Source organism: Hydra viridissima, unplaced genomic scaffold, assembly GCF_058129835.1.
Source record: "Hydra viridissima isolate aposymbiotic clone 2 unplaced genomic scaffold, HvirCarnegie_v1 scaffold_4, whole genome shotgun sequence".
NCBI classification, from domain to species: domain Eukaryota; kingdom Metazoa; phylum Cnidaria; class Hydrozoa; order Anthoathecata; family Hydridae; genus Hydra; species Hydra viridissima.
The window spans coordinates 13,939,711-13,960,425 of NW_028324303.1; the positions used below are offsets into that span (position 1 = coordinate 13,939,711).

The 20,715-nt window shown below is 30.4% G+C and overlaps 2 protein-coding genes across 5 annotated transcripts; both read right to left on the reverse strand.

Moving 5' to 3' along the window:
* Positions 1–8,679: 8,679 nt before the first annotated feature.
* LOC149890022 (uncharacterized) lies at positions 8,680–11,081 on the reverse strand. 3 transcript variants are annotated; one of them, XM_090086489.1, is made up of 4 exons: positions 10,522–10,678; positions 9,964–10,281; positions 9,547–9,726; positions 8,680–9,457 (listed from the first exon to the last, which is right to left on the reverse strand). In XM_090086489.1, the coding sequence occupies exons 2-4, from the start codon at positions 10,243–10,245 to the stop codon at positions 9,047–9,049; spliced, it is 873 nt and encodes a 290-aa protein (XP_089942615.1). In that variant the 5' UTR covers positions 10,246–10,281; positions 10,522–10,678; the 3' UTR covers positions 8,680–9,046. The 3 variants fall into 3 exon arrangements, with proteins under 3 accessions (XP_089942615.1, XP_089942613.1, XP_089942614.1); XM_090086487.1 differs by having other exon boundaries at positions 8,692–9,457; positions 10,526–11,079; XM_090086488.1 differs by having other exon boundaries at positions 9,100–9,399; positions 10,526–11,081.
* Positions 11,082–11,575: 494 nt separating this feature from the next.
* On the reverse strand, positions 11,576–20,505 carry LOC149890023 (adipocyte plasma membrane-associated protein-like). 2 transcript variants are annotated; one of them, XM_090086098.1, is made up of 7 exons: positions 20,370–20,505; positions 20,005–20,106; positions 19,547–19,668; positions 13,328–13,429; positions 12,778–13,204; positions 12,460–12,649; positions 11,576–12,252 (listed from the first exon to the last, which is right to left on the reverse strand). In XM_090086098.1, exons 1-7 carry the CDS (start codon positions 20,474–20,476, stop codon positions 12,052–12,054), a joined length of 1,251 nt encoding a protein of 416 aa, XP_089942224.1. In that variant the 5' UTR covers positions 20,477–20,505; the 3' UTR covers positions 11,576–12,051. The 2 variants fall into 2 exon arrangements, with proteins under 2 accessions (XP_089942224.1, XP_089942225.1); XM_090086099.1 differs by lacking the exons at positions 19,547–19,668; positions 20,005–20,106; positions 20,370–20,505 and adding an exon at positions 15,342–16,446.
* Positions 20,506–20,715: the final 210 nt, after the last annotated feature.

Genomic DNA, 20,715 nt, shown 5'->3' on the forward strand with positions numbered 1-20,715 from the left:
CCGTGTAAATATATTTTTAAATATTTCGATAATATAATGTCGTGCAAATGCTTTCAATTTCATATACTTCAATTATATACTTCAATTTTATATACTTCAATTATATATACTTCCAATAAAATTTTTTATACAATTTTTTTTTTTTTTTTTTTTTTTTTAATATAGTACAATTAAAATAAATTACCTCTTACAGATAATCTTGAAAATTTAATGTGAAAAAAAAAAGGAAAATAAAATAAACAAATCGTCTTAAAAATAAAATGGCGTAGGCACTGAGTAGCTAGGGCTAAAACCTGAAAATGTGCCTTGAAAAAAAATTAACTTTTAAAACTGTGAAATGCAAAATTCTTTAAACTAATTAAAACCTCAATGTTGCATTTCACACAAAAAATACGTTTGATCGTCATAGTCATTGATACCGATATCGTTGTTGTCGTCGTTGTCGTCGTTGTCGTATCATCATCATCATCATCATCATCATCATCATCATCATCATCATCATCATCATCATCATCATCATCATCATCATCATCATCATCATCATCATCATCATCATCATCTTAAATCATTATCATCATCTGAAATCATCATCTTCATCTTAAATCATTATCATCATCTGAAATCATCATCTTCATCTTAAATCATTATCATCATCTTAAATCATCATCATCATCTTAAATCATCATCATCATCATCATCATCATCATCATCATCATCATCATCTTAAATCATTATCATCATCTGAAATCATCATCTTCATCTTAAATCATTATCATCATCTTAAATCATCATCATCATCTTAAATCATCATCATCATCATCAATAAAAAATCAAATTATCAAATTGAACAAATTACATTTTAAATCGCTCACATGGGTAGGGTTCGCGAATCTCCCTATGCGTTTCTCAATCGCATGTTACCCGTAATACCTTTAATTTACTTTCCTTGAAATTCGTTTACCTTTTTGGTAAAACTGGAGCAAAATAGCAAAATGATTACGTTATTTGTTATTAAACCTACATTGTTTAATTTCTGATCGTATTCTTGTGTTTTAAATATTGGTGTTCTTACTGTTTTATTTAAATCTGTCGGGGTTTTGAACATAATAGCCAACGGAACATTACTTTCATTTTTCAGTACTTTACTTAATGCATTATAATCATTCATAAAACGTTGTGTTTTTGTAGTTGAGGGCGCCTTAATTAATGATGTTTCTAAAACATTATTCTCTTGATAAGAGTTAGTAATTATATAATTCCTTATACTTGGTATTTTGAGAAAGATTGGGAACTTTGAAACGCTTGGGGAGTACAATACTTGAATTTCGAAAAGAGATTTAAACTTATTTTCTACTTTGTTAATGTGTTCCTTGGTAAGTGATTTAGTCATCTTAAAATCATATGTCGGTTCATGATTGGTGATTTTCGAACAAAGAAGAAATATTGGAATGAACAAAACGAGTTGCAAAAGTAGTGCAGTTATAGTGAGGCTTCTACTTTCCTTATACGGCTCAGAAAAATGGAATGAACAATCGAATGGTATGTTTTTGGGTGGAAAATGAGGTAGCTGATCTGAATTAACTTTCTTTAGAATCGGAGGATGAAGCTTTTTCACTGGTTCTAAAGTATACTCTAACTCTTTGTAGAGTCTCCAATTTGTAGGAAACACAATTGTATCTTTGAGGATTCTGATATCATGATTTTCATTAAACTTTAACTTAGCTGTGCCTTGGTTTTCTGAACTTGTACTTATGTCTTTTAGGGTATTTAAACTAATTTGGCTTGTGATACTACTTTCTGTATGTTCTTCTATTGTCGTGCAATACTCTTCTTCAGTTGTTGGATTCAAAATACCATCGTTAAGAGATGTTTCAATAATTTCCAGCTGATCTTCATTGTCGTGATTGTAATTATCGCTTTCTGATTGAATTTTAATGTCTAACTCAGAAGTTGTTGTTTTTCTGCTACTTATGTCATTTTCATTAAGATGGTCTAATACTTTTGGCTTCGAGGAAGTATCAATATGTCCTTGGTTTTCGTAACATAAGTTTGGTATTTCAATTGGAGTTTCGTCAATTACATGCTGGTGGTTTAAATCTACTATATTAACAGGAATAACTGTTTCTTCTTCTATCTTTTGGTCAACTTTATTGTTTACTTCTTCGTTATGTTCTGGAGTGAAATATTCAGGTGTAATGTAATCTTCCGTCTTAGCTTTAGAATTATCATCGAGTATTTCGGGGTAGGTATTTGTGACTATTTCGTCAGTGTTGTTTTGATCAGTTTCTGCATTAGTCTCAATGTCATGAGAACTGCTTAATGAACTTGTTGCATTTTTGATAATTACTGGATCTTCACATTTGATGTCTTTCATATTTTGGGGTTCATAAATTATTGCGTTAGGTTGATCAAAATCTTTCTTGTCCATTTCCTTGTTCTCTTGTAGTGGATTTCGTGCAGTACCGTTTTGTAGCAAATATCGAAACTGATCTTGTAGACAGTTCATCTCATGGGTGATCTGTTTATTATACTCACATAAGTTCTGAATCTCTTGTTGCATAAGTTTATTTATATCTCCATTTAGGGTGTTGAAATGTGGACAATCCATGGTATAAGATTTGAAATCGTTCTTCTGATACTGTGTCATATTTTCCATTCCCAGCATACGAACTGGCAAATCATTCCTTTGATTTTCATGGGTGTCTGTTCGTGTATTTTCACCGTTCCTCCGGTTGTCATTTTGTCTTCTCGGTCTGAAGTAATTATCTCTATAATTTGGTTGTGGATTATTTGAGGTAGTAGATCTCCAATTTTGGTTATTCGAATCGGGTTGAGTGTATTTATTATCCATGTTTCTGTTCCAGTTATCAAAATTTCGTGGTGTCCATTTTCTATTGTTTCTCCATCGTGGTTGTTGAGTAAAGTTTTTCCTGTACTGATACTGAGAGTTGTTATTTTGTGGAATTCTAGGATCTTGGTATTCCTGTCTGCATTGTCTTGCTAAATGTCCCGCCTTATTACATACATAGCAGATTGGTTGGTTAACTGGAGTTGTATTGCAATCCTGATTATTCGTTTGTCTCTGTAGACGCATTTTTAACTTTCTGTTCTCGTCTTTGAGCCTTGCAACTTCTCTAGTCGCATTTTCGGGATTAGCTAAATTCGCAGGTGTTGTATTATATGCAACCACTGGTGGTGCATCATTCTCAGCGAATGTTACAGTGCTAGGTTTAACCAACTGGTTGTGCGCTTTTGTCACGGCCTTTACTACTGTTTCAATTATGCGAGCGTTATCATCGATGTTAACTGAATTATTTACTCTTGCGATTCTAACTGCTTGTGTGTATGTCTCTGGTTGGCTTAAAAGAAGTTTTCTCTTTAGATAAGAATTAACTCCTTGAATAAAAAGATCTCTTTTGGTTTCTTCCGAAACATTTAACTCTTGTGACAACTTCTCTAAATTTGCTATGAAATGTTCAAGTCCTCTTTCTCCTTCTTTCAATTCATAAAGTTGGGTTTTCTTCATCCAAATACGTTCTGGTGGTTCGTACTCATTCTGAAAAGCTTGTTGAATTAGTTGTAAATCTTGTTTTGTTTGGCTCGGAAGGGATTCATAAAATATCGACGCAGATTTACTTAAGCAAAGAGGAAAAGCGCTAAGTTGTTCGCTATTGTCCCACTTGTTAAAGGTAGCTGTTCTCTTAAATTGAAGGAAAAATTCTTTAACGTCATCATCTGGTCCTCCGTTAAACTGTGGTAAACTAGACTTATCAATTGCTGGTCTAAATGAGTTTGCAATCTTTTCTAACCAATTAAGAGTGTTTCTCTCATCGTTTTGTCTAACCAGAGAAGCTTCCGCTTCTTGTTTTGCTGTAGAGTTCAAAAATCGTCTGAAAGCTTTTTCCATTTTCTTTTCACTTATCATTTTATCAATATACTCATCTCGCCAATCATTTTCCTCATGTCCTAGTGAGTCTCGATCAAAATGTTCAGTTGGTAAAACTTCAATGTCGGGTGTGGTACAACTGGGTGCAGGTGGTGTTTTTGAGTAAAATAGTGGTAAAACATTAGGATTATTGTTGTTATGAGGTGAACCTGAATGGCTCGCCATAATTTTTTTGTGTTGAAAAAAATGATGTTTCACTGATTTATGAAGAAATTAGTGAATAGAGTTGATCTCGGTAGGACCTCCAGTGTGAGGGCGGTTGATTTATTTATATTTATTTTTTTATTATTGTTATATTCTTTTACAGTAAAGGGGAAGGGGAAGGGGAATGGGAAGTTTGGGTTTGTTTATGGATTAGGTATATGGAGGTTGGGAACGAGGTTAGTGGTCTGGGGAGTATTTGGTTAGGAAAGGGCTAGGTTTGGGAATAGTTTGGTTAGGAATGGGCAAGGTCTAATCAAAAAGGCTTAACTTGTATTCGCCGTCCTCAGTATGTTCTATAGTATAAAACTCAAACAAATGTTCTATTAATGTGTAATGGTAAGCACTCTTATATTTGTGTGACGTAAATGTAATGGCGCGGATATGCTAAGGTGTGCGGCAAAGCATCAAACTTTTCAATAACAATATTTAACTCATATAGTAATAACAACAATAATATTAATAATCGGAATGCAAACAAAAGTACTTACTACTGGTTCTTCTTCTCTTACTTATTTTTCTTAATAAATATTCTCAAAAATTCTCATCAATATATATTCTCTTAAAATTAACTCATGCAAATATCAATAAATCAATACAGATAATAACGCTTATTTAAAGTTACTCAAATATCTTTTCTTACCAATTCTTCTCGTAAGTTTCTCTTTAAAATCTTCGTAAATACTTCTCATAAAATTCTCTTTAAATCTTTAAAAATCCTTTTTTTTTCATAAATTCCTCTTTTAAATCTCTTTTCTCATAAAATTCTCTTTTAAATCTCTTACTCTTCTTAACTCTTACTTTGCCATTTTAAAACCTCTTCAAAAACTGTTCTTCAAAAACTCTCTTCAAAAACTGTCTTCCCAAAAACTCTCTTCTTTTCTTTTTTTTTTTGAGCTTTTTATAGTTTTCGGTTGTTTACCGTTTTGCTACTTATTCATCATTTATTTATATGACAGGTTGAATAAGTTTCCGTGCATACATCTTTTCTTGGTTGTTGTTATTTTTTTCTTTTTCTTTTCGCTTTATCGTTTATTCATATGACAAATTCAATAAGTCTCTGTGCGTACTTCTTTTCTTGGTTGTTGTTGCTTTTTACTTTTCTTTTCGCTTTATCATCTTATTCATATGACAAATTCAATAAGTCTCTGTGTGTACGTCTTTTCTTGGTTGTTGTTGTTTTTACTTTTCTTTTCGGTATATCGTCTATTCATTTGACAAATTCAATAATTCTCTGCGTGTACGTCTTTTCTTGGTTGTTGTTACATTTTTCTCTTCTTTTCGCTTTATCATCTTATTCATATGACAAATTCAATAAGTCTCCGTGCGTACTTTTTGTTGGTTGACTCACTCTTTCTGTCGAATATTATATGAGTCGGGTAAAACTTAAAGATAATGTTTACAATTTTATCATTTTCCCTCCTCACAGTATAATTACTTCTTTTATTATGACATAATATATAACAATTAGCTTTAAATCAGCTTTAAATTTTTGTTTTGATTTGCTTTTTTTCTTGATATTTACTCTTGTTTTAAATTTTATAGACATATTAAATATTATATTAAATATTATATAGGCTTAAGGACAAAGCTAAAGGTCAAAAATGTAAAAATGTCAACAAATAGAACTGTATACTGTTTCTCAATGAGTAAAATCTAGTTAATATAATTACCAAGTGATAAGATCTCTAAAGGAAAGTTTACATAGAGACTCAACAAAAAACACATATAGACACAATGTGCCCAAAACTCTCACCTAAATCACTTGGCACTGATACCAAATTTAGCTTAATACAAATCAAACTAAATCATGATCATGAGCAAATTAAAAATGATCTCAAATCTGGATTGGTACTGATCCCAAATTTTAACTTTGAATTTATTTTTCAGATCGCTAAATTACGAAAATTGCCAAAACTGGAAAAAGTTGGATATTGCAGAAAGAAAACAAAAGTGTGCAAATTTTTATTACCCATTTGTTGCAAAAGAAATCTAACAATTTTTAAAGCTAACATTAAAAAAGAAAATCTGATACTTTAAAACCTAAAAGTAAAACAAGCTCTCACATTGAATACCTCTTTTACGTAATTCATTTGTGTACAAGCTGTTAGTAAAAGCGTTTATCTTACCGCTTTAACTTTTTTAGACTCCATTTACAACCAATGCTTACTTTCCTTACTTTCCTTTTACTACAACGCACTTTGTTGTGCCTCCAACTGCATCAAGTAAGGCTTTACCATGACTGCATGCATAAAACGGATAATATAGTCCTCATGTACAAAACAAGCATTTATCAGTGTAAATCTACTTTTGAACTGCACACCACCACTGAATACTGATATTTGTTAACGAGTGATTTAATATTAGATAGCTTTATAACATAGCTAAAACTGCGATGGATAATAACATAGCCAAAACTGTTATTTTATTGCTATTGAGGTCATCTGATGCAATAGCAAAACACTTGCATCTTTCATCTTGCATCTTACATTCATCAAACAGCTTTGATAACAGTAATTTGACTCTAATGGAAATTTTGAATTTCATCCTGTGATATGGAAGCATCGCTTTCATCAAAGTCAATCTACATGGTAGCTTGAAGAAGACTAAAAAAAGAAATTTTCGCCATACAGGTAGGGCAACCTCATCAACAATCCAGTGAATTAATAAATACTATTCTTGTCTATGGGCATTTACAGTATATTTTTGAATTTTTATGCAGAAATCAGCCTATATTTTTATGAAGTTTACAAATAAAAACATTTACATGATGTCTACTATTAGCTTCATATTCACAGGTGTGAACTCAAAGAATTTTAAGTTCTCAACTTAGGCTTCATGTTTCTCGTCTTAAAATACCTGATATGCCTCTAAAAGATCCCGGTTCTAGAAATCAAACACTTTAATTTCAGTTAATGTTATTTTTCTTTTTCTCAGTTTTCGAGAAGAGTTTGAAAAGGTAGCATGCGTAAGAAAAGGTTGCAAAAGCGTTCAACGCCAGATAAATTACCGAGAAAAACAGCATAAAAAAATTCGTATCAAGTGATCAAAAGACAATCATAAAAGTGAATAAAAAAAGAGAAAGAAAAAAAAGTCAATCTAATATTAAAATATTAAGAAAAAAAGATAGAATTAAAAAAACAAATAAAAGCAGTAAAACGCTCTAAATGATTTTAAATTACGGATCTAAATATTCGTTTGATAAAGCCAAACCTGCTCTCTACTTCTTCTAAAAAAACAACTGCTGCTAAAACAACTTGTAACTCAGCTTCATTTAGACTTGCTAGATCCACTCCTTGAGCCTAATCCACTTATTGAAGAAATGGCAACATATTCAGGATTTTTCAAAAGTTTCATAAAATAGTGAACATACTTTTAAGATTTATAGCTCTAATTAATATTTTTGTTTCTACAAGCAAAACACTACGCATCACTAGGGATTTAGTTAGTGTTTTTCGGGAGATGGCAAATCTTGAAATGATGAAAGAAAAGAAGAAAAAAAAAACCGCGCTGAGGTTGTGAAAAAGTTATATTACGAATGGAAGTGTCAGTAACATTCCTTTTAGAGCATTAGTTCTTCAAGGGCAACGTAATTGGTGACAGCTATTAATAGATCAAATACTCAATCATACTATTGAAAGCAAAAAAAGAAAGTACTCGACAGTCATATTTAAGCTGGATGAGACTGCCCCACACACTTGCAAAGCAGTTAAAAATCTCTAAACGATTTTTTTTGATGAATATTTTATTAGTCGGTTTCCCTTTACTGCGGCCATCCCGAATCCCTGACCTTAATGCATGTGATTACTCTCTTTGAGATTACTGCAAGGACCGTGTGTATTCGGAACATTCACGATAATCGGTACTTTGTTCATGAATGTCACTCACATCTGACATGTTGCTCTCTGTAGTTGAGAATTTTTATTCGAGACTTTTTACTGTAAAATTACAAGATGATCACAATTAAATTTGATTAAAAAAATCCCAACACCTGCTTCTGATTTTATTTAGTCACCACGGGTTTTACTAAAAGAGAAATATAGATAGAACTCAAACTGTCACTTTTCCCAGGTGTCTCGGCAGGCACCTGGGAAAAGTGACAATGCTGTTGTGAAAGGCTATTCAACAGCAAGCATCAGTGAAGTTTGTCAATTCTTTGAAGCAGAAAACTCTTATTCATCGCGATTGGTAAATTTAAATTTACAAAATTTAGACTAGAGAATAAGGATTGAGCATTTATTATAAGTGAAGAAGTTTACCTAGCATCAATAGGTAGAATTGAAATATTTTTTTAGAAATAATAATTTAAGCACATAAAGTTGAGGCTAAAAAAAACAATCCAAAAAAAAAAAAAGAAAGAAAAAAAATTGTTTTACTATGGATTAGGTTTAATATTATTTTTAAAAAACATATTAAGAACTTTACACTAAACGTTCTAAAATCTGTCAATTTTGCTTAAAAAGTAAAATGGCTCTGAAAACATAGAATGTTTGTAAAATAAGGTAGACTACCAATTAGGTTCCTAAAACTTAATACTCTATAACGTTAATAAAATTGAAATGTTCACATATATTTATATATTTATTTTTATATAATATCATCTGGAAAAATATACAGGTAGCATTTTTCTAATATAGATCATTTAAAAAATACAAACTATATCAAAATGCAAAAAGGTTTTACTGCTCAGCAGTAAGTCAGCACCAGCTGTAGAAAAAACATTTGCTGCTTGCCGCTGTTGTAAAATTAAAATTTATCAACTTATTATAACTAAATTGAATACAAAAATAACTTCTGTAGTATAAAAAAAGGCTTTACAGAGGCCTAAATTTAACAATTTATTCACTCCAAACTCCAGCCTCTAGCCTTTTAACACTTAACAAAATTTTTCATCAAATTTTACTTTCTCATTAATATAGTACCATCTTCTAATATATGTCTATTAACAACATTTGACTCTTGTTGAAGCGTTTGAGTCTGAATTACTGGGGTGTGTTGAAGAGAGATTGTTTCTGTTACCATGTCTTCTTTTTTCAAACTAGAAGATTGTGAAGCAGGTGCATATATAACACCATTATTGTACACCCATTGAACAGGTTGTAAGTTAGCTGCTTGTGTTTGGTTAATTAAAGTAAGTACTTGGCTTACTGGCTGTGCTGCTTGTGTATGACTTGGACTTTCTGTAACAACTATTGAGCCTTGATTATTATTCCGATTAAGTATGACATTGTTTTGTAAAATCTGAGAATTTCCTGTAAGTATAATGTTTTGGGGATGAATGCGATGCAATTGAAGTTGGCCAGATATAATCTTAATGAGAGGATAATTAAAACAAAACATATTTAGGTAAAAAATTAATCAAAAAAAGAATTTGTGAAGTTTTAATAAGAAATAAGTACCTGTGGTTGTTGTTGATTTTGTGAATACTGCACAGTCGTGTTTATAGATGACACAGGTGTGATAATTGTTGTATAATTTGATGGTTGCTTAGAGACTTGCTTTGATGAATTACCTTTTGAAACAAAAGCTGTAGTAGATGTAGATTGCCCAGCATATTCAATGTTATTATTAGATGTTGCCTAAGTTGTATAAATAATAATTTTTAGCATCATTCTACAAACAACTTACTATTCATATAATTGAATCACCTAACATTTAATAAACAACTATAAATGTTATTTAAGCTTAATCCTAGTGTCAATTTATATTCAAATGTATAATTAACATAAACAGAGACATAAATTTGTCTTTATTAATATGTATTTTATTTACTTAAACATTAATATTATGAATTTACAACATTTTCTTTTTTTTACCTTTGTATTTTGTGAAGAGTATTCTAATTCTGTTTCTTGGAATCCACCTTGTGATAGGCAGTCATTAGTATCTTCTAGAACTTGTGATGACAGTGAATTTTCAGCACTGAGCAGCTGTACTTGAGGATGTTGTTGAACTCGTAATGTAGTAACAGGAGTAGGATCTGGAGAATTTAAGCATGTCTGAATAAGTGCTTTGCCACTTTCAGAAGTAATCATAGGCTGCAATTTTCTAGTTGCAAAAGTGTAGACATGTCCTGTCTCCGATGCTACAAGTAACATAACTTGAGTCCCAGTTAATGTGCTAAGCTCATAAGCCTAAATGGAATAGTCTAACAGATTAAAATGAGCAAACTATTCCAGTATTTCTAAAAATATCAGAAACTTACAAAAAATTGGGAAAAAATATCGAAATACTTTTTTTCTTATTTAAAGGTTATACTAATATTTGTACTTTTTAGAGTACAAAATGATTACAAAACTGTTGACAATAAGATTTAATTACTCTTAGAAGACATCTTAGCTCGCTATATAATTTAACAATTAAAAAATAAATACCTACTTTCTTCATGATACCAGTTTTCCTTTTGCTGAATGTTGTATATCTTCTCAACTTATTTTGAATGAACTCCATTTTTATTTTTACTCTACCTCTGGTTTTTTTTGCAATTTTTTTCGCACTTCCTTCGAAAGGATCTTGACCATTTGATTTGTCGTCATGTGGAATATTGTCATCATCAGTTTCAAGATCATCGTCGAGAGATTCTTGATAGTGCTTTGTCTCGTCAACAATGAGTGGCTGAACAAAACTTAAATGAGTATCTTGGACTTCATTATGGGTTTGATAACTGAAAGATTGATGTTGGTGGTGGTGTTGATTAATTGTCGAATATTGAGAAAGCGCATTATTGTTTTGATTCATCTTGTACTTTTTCCCAATATGGATCGTGGCTTACTTTATATAGACACACCGGCAATGCAGAATACGGCTGCTTTGTTTCCTTGAAAGGCGTTGTTTAACAAACTGTTGTTTATAGCCGAGAAAATGTTTTGAAGACTAGCTGACGGGAGCCGAAATTTGTTTCAAAAGTTTTCATTTTCTAGAAGTTTTTAAAAACTTAAATGCAGGCTATGCAACCAGTTGATTGTTATTCATAAAATATGAAAAGATTTCTGATTTTGAGACGATCAAAAACACCACTCTTAATCTTTTCTACACTAAAATCACTATGAAAGGATTGACATTTGGAATAAAAATGTTTATTCCAAATGTCAATCCTTTCTTAGTGATTTTACCTACGTTGGTACCTATGTTTTATTGAATTACACTATACCATTGGAATAAAAATGTTTGACTACTGAGTATTCGCTCAGTAGTCAAACATTTTTATTCCAATGGTATAGTGTAATCCAATAAAACATAGGTGCCAATAACAAATGTAAAACCTTCTAAAACTTTAGGTTTAAACATTTGAACCAGTTACGTTCAGATAATTTAATCCTTTTTAAAACATTACTGATAGCTTTGTAGTCTTCCGTTGAAGTGTTATTGAATGGCCAATGGTAATTGAACTATACGCATTTGAGTAAAAAGTAATCCAAGGACAAGTTATTACAGAAGGTTAGAATTATTCAAGCATTAAAAAAACACAAATTTTCCATGCTGTCAAAATAGGGTAAAAATCTTAACTTTGATAAGAATAAAGGGTAAACCAAAGTAAAGTTGGCCTTGATTCATCAGAAGATTAAAAAAGGTTAAGAGAAGTAAGCTATAAGATGTTCATAAATAAGGAAAGAAAAGAGTAAGTTTAGTGAGTGTAAACAAGGAAAGGGAAGAGTGAATTTAATGAGTGTAAATATCAACTTCGTAAACAGAATAAATAGCGCAAAAAATATTACGAAAAAAATGCAACTGAAATAAAAAAAAACTTATAAAAAACTATAAAACTCTTTTTGAAAACCTAATCTATAAATATAAATTCATAAAAATTTATTAAAAAATAACGTATTGTCAGCAAGTTTCGTTTTAAATATAATTGCTGATTGATTAAAAACCGAACACATAATTATACTAAATTACAAATTATTCTAAATTCGAAGTTTCCCCATAAAATCATTTTTAAATGATCCCAGATATAAGAATTGTCCATCTTCGAAAACTTCACTGATATATCCTATAACGTTGCCTGAAGGATCTTGATAACTTTTTACCACGTCACCGTACTCATCAATTTTGATAAAGAGACCGTAGGGCTTAAAAACGCGATCAAGATGTGCTTTTGGGATGAGCTAAAAATAATTTACTAAAAACTGATATGGGTAGTTGGTAAATATATCTTTCGCTAACTAATTAGTAAACAACTGTTTTGTGATAAGACAACACTAATCTATATTACAATATAATTACAGATAATTAGATTGGTGTTTGTGAATTGTTACGGTTATAGTTCTTAAATTACATCACTTTCTTTAAAACTAAAAAAAAAAAAATAAAACCTTTGCTATAAGCGATTTTATTCTAGGATAGGGTCCAATAACGTCAAGAAAATTAAAAGGCCACTTTCTAACAAGTTGTAAAGCTACCCAATAACCTCCTTCAATAGATGGACGAATATTGTCTGGGAAACCGGGAAGGTTGTCTTGAAATATATCATAAACTCCTTTTTGAGAACCACTAATAAAAAGCCTAAAGAAGAAATTGAAATGAAATAAAAAAATACTTTTTAAAAATATTTACATGTTTTTAATATTTGAAAGTAATACATCTCAAAAATTATGAGATTCCTAGTAGCAACTTTAATATATCAACTAAACCTGAGAATCCTGCTGGCGGCTGTTTCACATATTAGCAAAAAGTCTTCATCTGGTGACAGAGTAATGCCATTAGGAAAAAATAAACCACTTAATAACAATTCTGATTCACCAGTTTTTAAGTCATAAGATAAAATACGCCCCTTTCCACCACCTTCGAGCAGCATATAAGAATAAAATCTACGGTTCCATCGCCAACTTGAATCAGTAAAATATACTTTTCCATTGCTTGCAACAGTCAAGTGATTAAGAAATTTAAACGGCACATTATTTATTCCCTTAGACGCAGGAAGAAGGGTAGAGAGATTCAAAGTAGCTAAATTAAGATTCATCAATCCAAAGTAGCCATCACATATTATTAAGTTCTCTTCTTTCTTGTCCAAATGAATTCCTAACGGCCTTCCACAGATGTGTTCCATTGATTCTTCACCTAAATTTAATTACTTTATAAAAATTCGTACACAAGCTTCGTGGTTACCCATTAAATTAAACACAAAACACGTTTTCTTATGTGATTTAATTTCATCCTTCTGATATTTATAAAGGTAATTACCACAATTTTGGTGGTATTCACCAGTCCTCGCAATTTCTTTTATTTCACCTGACTTTAAGATTTTCACAATTCTTCCATCATGGAACCCTGTGTATATGTCACCTAAAAGCCAAAGAAAAAATTTTGTTTGTTGAAAGTTTATTATGAATAATAGTTTCATATACATACAAACAGTGTTTGTATATGCTTTTTAAAAAAATCCCCACCGAAATTCCTAGTGACTGATTCCCTTTCCAAGAAATCATGCTCTTATCATTTTTTATGGGTATATTCTAAATTTGCTCATTAAAAAGACTTAATAACCCGGTAATATTATATTATGTAGAGATGTTATAATATATATTGTATAGAGAATACTAACATGAAGATAAAAAAAACCAATCATTATTTTGCCGTTAATTGAAATTGTAAATACAAATCAATATAAAATATTGATTGAAATTGTCAATACAAAAATATTAATTATTAAATATTAATTGAAATTGTCAATACAAAAATCAATACAAAACTTACTAGAATGTATATGGTACTTATGCAAATAAACATTATAGCATATTAATTGTATTATAAATTTTATTAATACTATAATACAGGGTGGCCCATAAGTCACTTTACATTTTAAAAATTAAATAACTTTTTTCTATTAATATATTTCTATTTCTCCTTTCAGAATTAAAAAATATAATCTTTTGAAATTTTTGGTATGGATAAGTTTACAACAGAATAACGAGTGAAGATGATTTAAATTTACTTTGAAAATAGATGGTCAATTGTTGCAACGCAAAGATCGCATACGCGCCATTTCAATGTTCGATATCCCCCTAGTAGGCCTGCAATATTGAACCTAGTGATGCGTTTTCAAGAGCATGGCTCTGTAAGTGATAGGACGAGGTCGTTCAGTACGTACACGTGAAAATACTGAAGCTGCGAGCCCTAGCATTGAAGAGAACCCAACCACATAAACTCCAAGGCGTTCTCAAGAACTTGGGATCTTACGGAGTTCTCTGCAGCGCATTCAAAGAGATTTGCACATGTACTAAATTATGCTGTCAGGTTTCAGAGAACTGCAAGAAATGACAAGGAGTTTATTCACAAGTTGATCATGGAAGAAAAGCTCATTTCCGTTTGAATGGACATGTGAATAAGCAGAATACCAGATTCTGGGGCACAGAAAATCCACACCAAGTTCATGCGAGTCTATTGCACCCGGTTAAAGTCACAGCATGGTGTGGTGTAACATCAGATAGGGTTATTGGGCCCTTCTTCTTTGAAGATGCAAATGAAAATGCTGTGACTGTAACTGCTGAGAGATATCGAGACATGATAGCGAATTTTGTTCAACCTCAGTTAGCAAATATAGCAGGGTATTGGTGGCAACAAGATGATGGAGAAACTGCACATACCACTAGAGCCACATTGCAGTTGTTAACTGCGATGTTTCAGGATCGGATAATCTCTCGTAATTCCAATTTTGAATGGCCTACACGTTCCCCTGATTTGACAGCACCAGACTTTTGGCTTTGGGGATATCTTAAAGACAAAGTTTATGCAAATAAGCCCCAAACTATTCAAAAACTTAAGGCAAACATACGACAGGAAATTCTTTCCACACAAGCCCAGATGTTGAGAAGTGTCACGGAGAATAGCTTAGAAAGAGCTTGACTTTGTGAAGCCGAGAATGGAGGCTATTTAAGAGACATTATCTTTCATAACAAAGTCAGAACTAACTTACAGACTCTAAACTTTGTATTAAAAAAAGAATTAATTAAATACAGTCATTTAAGAAAAACTTATTTAATTTCTAAAATTTAAAGTGATTTATGGGCTACCCTGTACTTATATAGAAGCAACCATGATGTAGTTAGTAAATAAAGTGGTATTAAATTTTCATTAAATAAACTCTACCTATTTATTATATATACTCATACATATACTTCATATATTAAAATAGGACTGTTGCATTTGCTTTTTCTTTTGAACTTTACATCAGAAGTAATAGAAACAGTACTATTACCATATTCATTCTTGTTGAAAATAGCAACGGTAATGAAGAGGTAATGAAGAATTTTATAATGCTTCTGATGTCTTGAAAGTTTCTCTATTTGACAACAACTAAAAACTGTGAATTGCAATGGTAAATTCCCATTATCTTTAATGCCAGGTGAAGTTGCAGAAATTAACAGTCGACAGAAATCTCAAGTCACTGGAAGTTTATTCATTTCTTTGCTTTAGTATTAAAATGAATTTCTAATGCAAACCTAGAGTAAAACATCTTTACAAAATAGCTTAGCAGTTGCACCAATCTTCCTAAAATTAAGAAGTTACAAGAATTAGTACAGTTAGAGAGATAAGCATCTGTGTAAAAAAATTTATTGTAAAAAACTAACTTGAGCAAGTTTTTGAAGAAAATTTTTATGATTATTTCAAAAGCAAATTTAACCAAGATTTCAGATAACAAAAACAAAAATTCCTCAAATACAACTGAGTTTGAATGATTTGTTTTCCTTTCTCCATACTTTATGAGCTCCATCAAACTTCACAAGATCAAAATTTGATTCATCAGTTCACAAAACTTTCTTCCAGAATGCTGAAGGCATGTTTATATATTGCTAAGCAGATATGAGTCTTGGCTCTCAATGGATTTTTGAAAGGAATGGCTTCTTGTGTGGAACTCTTGTTTTAAATCCACTCTCTTTCAATCAATTCTAAATAGTTAACAAACTCATTGAATTCCAAGTTCTTTTTCAAGAAAATTTGATGCTTTTGGTGCTGATAAAAATTGATTTTCCTGCTTAATTTTCACAATTTGTCAATCAATTCTGGGTGTCAATTTGCGCTTTGCACCTCATCTTAGGTGATTTTTTACATACCCAAATCTTTGCTATTCCAGTCATTTCATGTATCAATATGAATTTTTTACCTTGTTTGAACAAGTTAGTAACTAAGTTACACTGAGCTTGCAACCATTCCTTAGTTTTAACTTACACTTTTTATGGTTTCAATGAAAAATTAAATAGCTTTAAAAAATATCAGTCAATAATTAGCAGTTACTGATTATTTGATAATAAAATAATTTGAATTATTTCATAAAAATCTTTTTTAATTATCACTCAGAAAATATTGTTTATGTTTGGATAATTATCTTTCATTATGATTTTAACATGCCTTAAAGAATCGTTAAATTTGTTATCTGAAGTCTTGATTAAATTTACTTTCAGAATAATCATTAAAGTTTTCATCAAAAATTAATACTTTTCTGAATAACTTGCCGAAGTTTATTTTTCATAATAAAATTTTGCGTTTGGATACTTATCTCTCTAACTATAAATCCTGCATTTTGACCTTCCAAAAAATCTCTCACTGGAAATGATTAGTAAAAAAAAAGGATAGTACACCTCTAAGTTAGGATTGCACAAATCCCTAAGGTGCAACTGGAAAAATCATACATTGCATGAGTTTAATGTTCCAAAATTGAGATTAAATGCAAATGATTACAATAAACTCATTAACTGGAAAGACAATAAACTACCAAGCTAACGACTGATGTGTCAGAAGAAGAAGTTCAATTGTTTATGAAAAGTAGTAGACCATCAGCAGTTGAGTTTGAAAAATTCCCATACCATGTGATCCAATTGTAAATAAATAATAAAACTGGTATTAGGTTAACTAATCATCCATAAATTTGTCTTCTAATTGCAGTTGATAACAAAAAGATTTTCTGAAAATATTTTTATTGGATTTACAAATAAACAAAAAGTTAACAATAAATGAACATTTAATCATAATAACCTTTTTACATTAAGTTTTGAAAATTCTAATAAATGCACCAAATAAGGTGCTGACAAATTTGGACACTTTTTACTGATTTACCATAGCAGAATGCAATAAATGCAGTGCTATGTTTGTGATTTTGGCTCTGATGTTTTGTTTTATTTGATCTAAAGTGGTTGGCTTGTTCATGTATATTTTAGATTTATATAGTACTACAGAAAAAATCCTAGAACTGTTAAATCCAGATACCAGGCAGGGCAGGTAAAACATAGTATTAAGAGGTTAACTTAATTTTGAGGGTTTTTTTAATATCATAAAAAGTATATTTGTTTATAAATAATAAAAAAAGTATTTCATCAAAATAATTTCCATTGTTTGAAATAATCTTCTCCCATCTTTTTGGGAACATAAATTCTATCCTAAAAAAATTTTTCTGGTTTCGGAGCAATCCAGCATTCAAGCCAATTTTTGATTTCTTCAAAGCAATTAAAATGCTACTCTCCAAGTGAAAGCTGTATTAACCAAAACAAATGATAATCTGATAAAGGAATGCCTAATGAATATGGCAGGTGAGGTAAAACATCCCATCTTAATTCTTCAAGCGTTTCTTTTACACATTTTACAACATGTGGACAAATGTTATTGTACTGAAATATTACTTTAACGTATCTTTTGGCATAATCTGGTGGTTTTTCTTTCAGAGCTTGATTCAAAGCAACCGATTGTTGTTGGTAGCGTATGCCTGTTATAGTTTCTCCAGGTTTTAGCAATTTATAATACACCACATCTCTTTGGTCCCACCAGATGCAAAGCATAACTTTCTTACCATGGGTATTTTGGTTCAGTGTAGATATTGATGCTTGAACAGGTTCACACCAGGATTTTCTTTGCATAGGATTGTCAAAATAGATCCATTTTTTATCACCTATAATAATTCAATGCAAAAAGGATTTTTTTCTATACCTTTGGAGAAGGTTTTCACTCATTACCAATCATCTTTCCAAATCTATTTCTTTCAATCCATATGGCACCCATTTACCTTCTTTTTGGAACTTTCCCATCAATTGTAAATGTTTACTAACTGCAGCTTTAGTGACTCTTAACACGACGGACAATTGTTTGAGAGTTTGAGTTGAATATTTGTCCAATAATTTTTGAAATTCCAGATCTTCAAACTTTTTTGGCAGGACACTTTTTGTCATTTAGATCAAAATCACCACTTTTAAATTTTTTAAACAAGTATTTGCATGTTTTAACAGATGGTGCATGCTCTTCATAAGTTTTTGCAAGCAAACAATGACTTTCAGCAACAGATTTCTTTTGATTTAAAATTAAAAGCAGCACATGCTGCTAATGATCTTTTGAAGGCTCAAAACTGGTCATTTTTGGTTAAAAAAAGAATTAAATTTTTGTTCAAATTTGATGGTCATTTAACATCAGTTCAGACATTTTTGATGGTCATTTAACATCAGTTCTTGACTTAACTGTATCTTGTACAAAAACATCTGACCGTAAGATTTGGTGTAGTAATGGTCTTGAATGCCCTAAATACTGCTCACTTTTGGCTACATGCTCTATGTTTTCTAATGAACATCATACTTGTGGTCTTCCTGATTTATAAACTATTGGATGTTGTCCCTGTTTTTTGAATTGAGCCAAAATCACCGAATTGTTGGTGTTAAATGAGGATTTAGTTCTGGAAATCATTGTTGAATTATCATTTCATTCATACAACACTATTGCAGCATGTTGTTGTGGAGTGTAAGTATTCATTTTTTTAAAGTTTATCTTCAGTTATACATATATTAAAAAAAACTACAGAAAAAATAATACTTTAGAAGCTATTAGAAAAACAAATCAAATCAGATAGAGATTTTTGGGACACTCTTTATTTACAAACTACTCTACTGATACTAAAATGATAAGACATGATAAAATTCATGTAGTAGTATTATGCTACTAATTAACAGCTATTACTGTGGTAATTTTGTAAATTTATATACATATGAATGAACTGATAAAAGTTTATAAGCCTGAAAACTTTATCCAATTGATTAGTTAAATTTGCAATCAGCACACCAAACTATGGAAAAATCTTTTGTTTAAATTTTAAACAAACTGAGAGAAACAAAAGTTGCATTTAGGTTTTATACATTAAGCAGCACATCTAAAAAATTTGCTCAGCTTTTTAACCAGCATTATTGGCTGAGAAGTTAGATAATTTTAACATCAGCTAATCAAACATTATAGTAATTTAAAAAAGGTACCATTACAACTGCAATTCAAGCTGTCTTGCAATTACTTATATATTGTGTACTTTATTAGTAGTTTATAGAAAAAATAAATCAAAGCTCTAAAACACTATAACTAAAAAAATATGTTGAATAATATAATAAATTTCACTAGGTATAAAATTTAAAAACAATAACTGATAAGTATCCACTATACCATTGCGATCTACTTGAATGGACTCAGGGCCTTGCAGTTTTCCTTCACCAATTTTTACAATACCTTCTAATAAATTGTTCTCTTTCATGACACCTTCAAAATATGGTACACTTCCAGGTGGACTGAAAAAATGAAGTTTTGATCTAACCTGATTAATTAACATTTTACTACTGCTCAACTCAATCAGTAATAAAAACTAAATGCACAAATAATAAACAAAAAAATAAGAGTTATTAAACCAAGAAAAATCTGTCTTTTCATTTATGCCCTTAAATTTTTCTCTGAATGTGCATTAAAATAATTTTTAAAAATCAATTGTTAATAAAAGTTGCATTTAGGTTTTTTAGGACACTCACAGTTACATTACACAATTGTTAAAACAATTTTACAACTTTTATAGTTTAAGATATATTAATTAAAAAAGAAAAAAAAGCATATGTTAAAGAGTATCTACTTACAAAACTGGAACTGAATCAATGGGGCATGGCACAATAACAACATATAAACAAAACAAAATCAAGATAGTTCCAATAACTTGCAAAGAGATTTTAAGAGCAGACCTAATGAAAAATTGAATAACTGTATGTTTTATTTACTCATCCTATCAATATATTACTCTTAATTTTTTGAATAAAAAAAATTATTTTTTGAAAGTCTTTTGAGTTGTTTTATGCGTTTATATAGTTAATATCAGCAACATTAAAAAGTTTATCAAACAAGAAAATTTTATAATTTGCATAGTAATTTTACTACTTAAAATACTAAGTAATAATAAACTTAGTCAAGTGTATGTATTTTATATGCAATATACATTAATCATAACCTTGGTGGTGGCTTTTTTTGCTTCTTTTCATCATCTGATTGGTTTTCTAAGTCATCTGCCTCAACAGTTTTTTTTCTTTTTCTAGTTTTACTTTCTTGTTCTGGCATTTTACACTAACAGAAATTTAAACATTGTTAAACTTGAAAATAAAATACACTGTTTATAAAGAAGTATGTATTTTTTGAAGCTTCATTTCAAAAAACCTTCTATACTTTATGTAAAAAACCTTCTTTATATTGTGTAATTACAATAAAAGCATTCATTTTTAAACTATTGAATTATAAAAGTAAATTTAGGTACCATAAATGCACTAGATAAGGAGTCAGCAACATAAAGTAACAAACAG

What these genes read in the sequence shown, in the direction of transcription:
- LOC149890023 (XM_090086098.1), bottom strand. Translation starts at nt 20,476, where the DNA reads ATGCCAGAACAAGAAAGTAAAACTAGAAAAAGAAAAAAAACTGTTGAG. An exon ending in CAAAAAAAGCCACCACCAAG is followed by an intron (nt 20,107 to 20,369) that starts GTTATGATTAAT and finishes ATTTTTCATTAG; the next exon opens with GTCTGCTCTTAAAATCTCTT. An exon ending in TAAAATCGCTTATAGCAAAG is followed by an intron (nt 12,253 to 12,459) that starts GTTTTATTTTTT and finishes AATTATTTTTAG; the next exon opens with CTCATCCCAAAAGCACATCT.
- LOC149890022 (XM_090086487.1), bottom strand. Translation starts at nt 10,885, where the DNA reads ATGAATCAAAACAATAATGCGCTTTCTCAATATTCGACAATTAATCAA. An exon ending in AAACTGGTATCATGAAGAAA is followed by an intron (nt 10,282 to 10,525) that starts GTAGGTATTTAT and finishes TATTCCATTTAG; the next exon opens with GCTTATGAGCTTAGCACATT. An exon ending in AAAATCAACAACAACCACAG is followed by an intron (nt 9,458 to 9,546) that starts GTACTTATTTCT and finishes CCTCTCATTAAG; the next exon opens with ATTATATCTGGCCAACTTCA.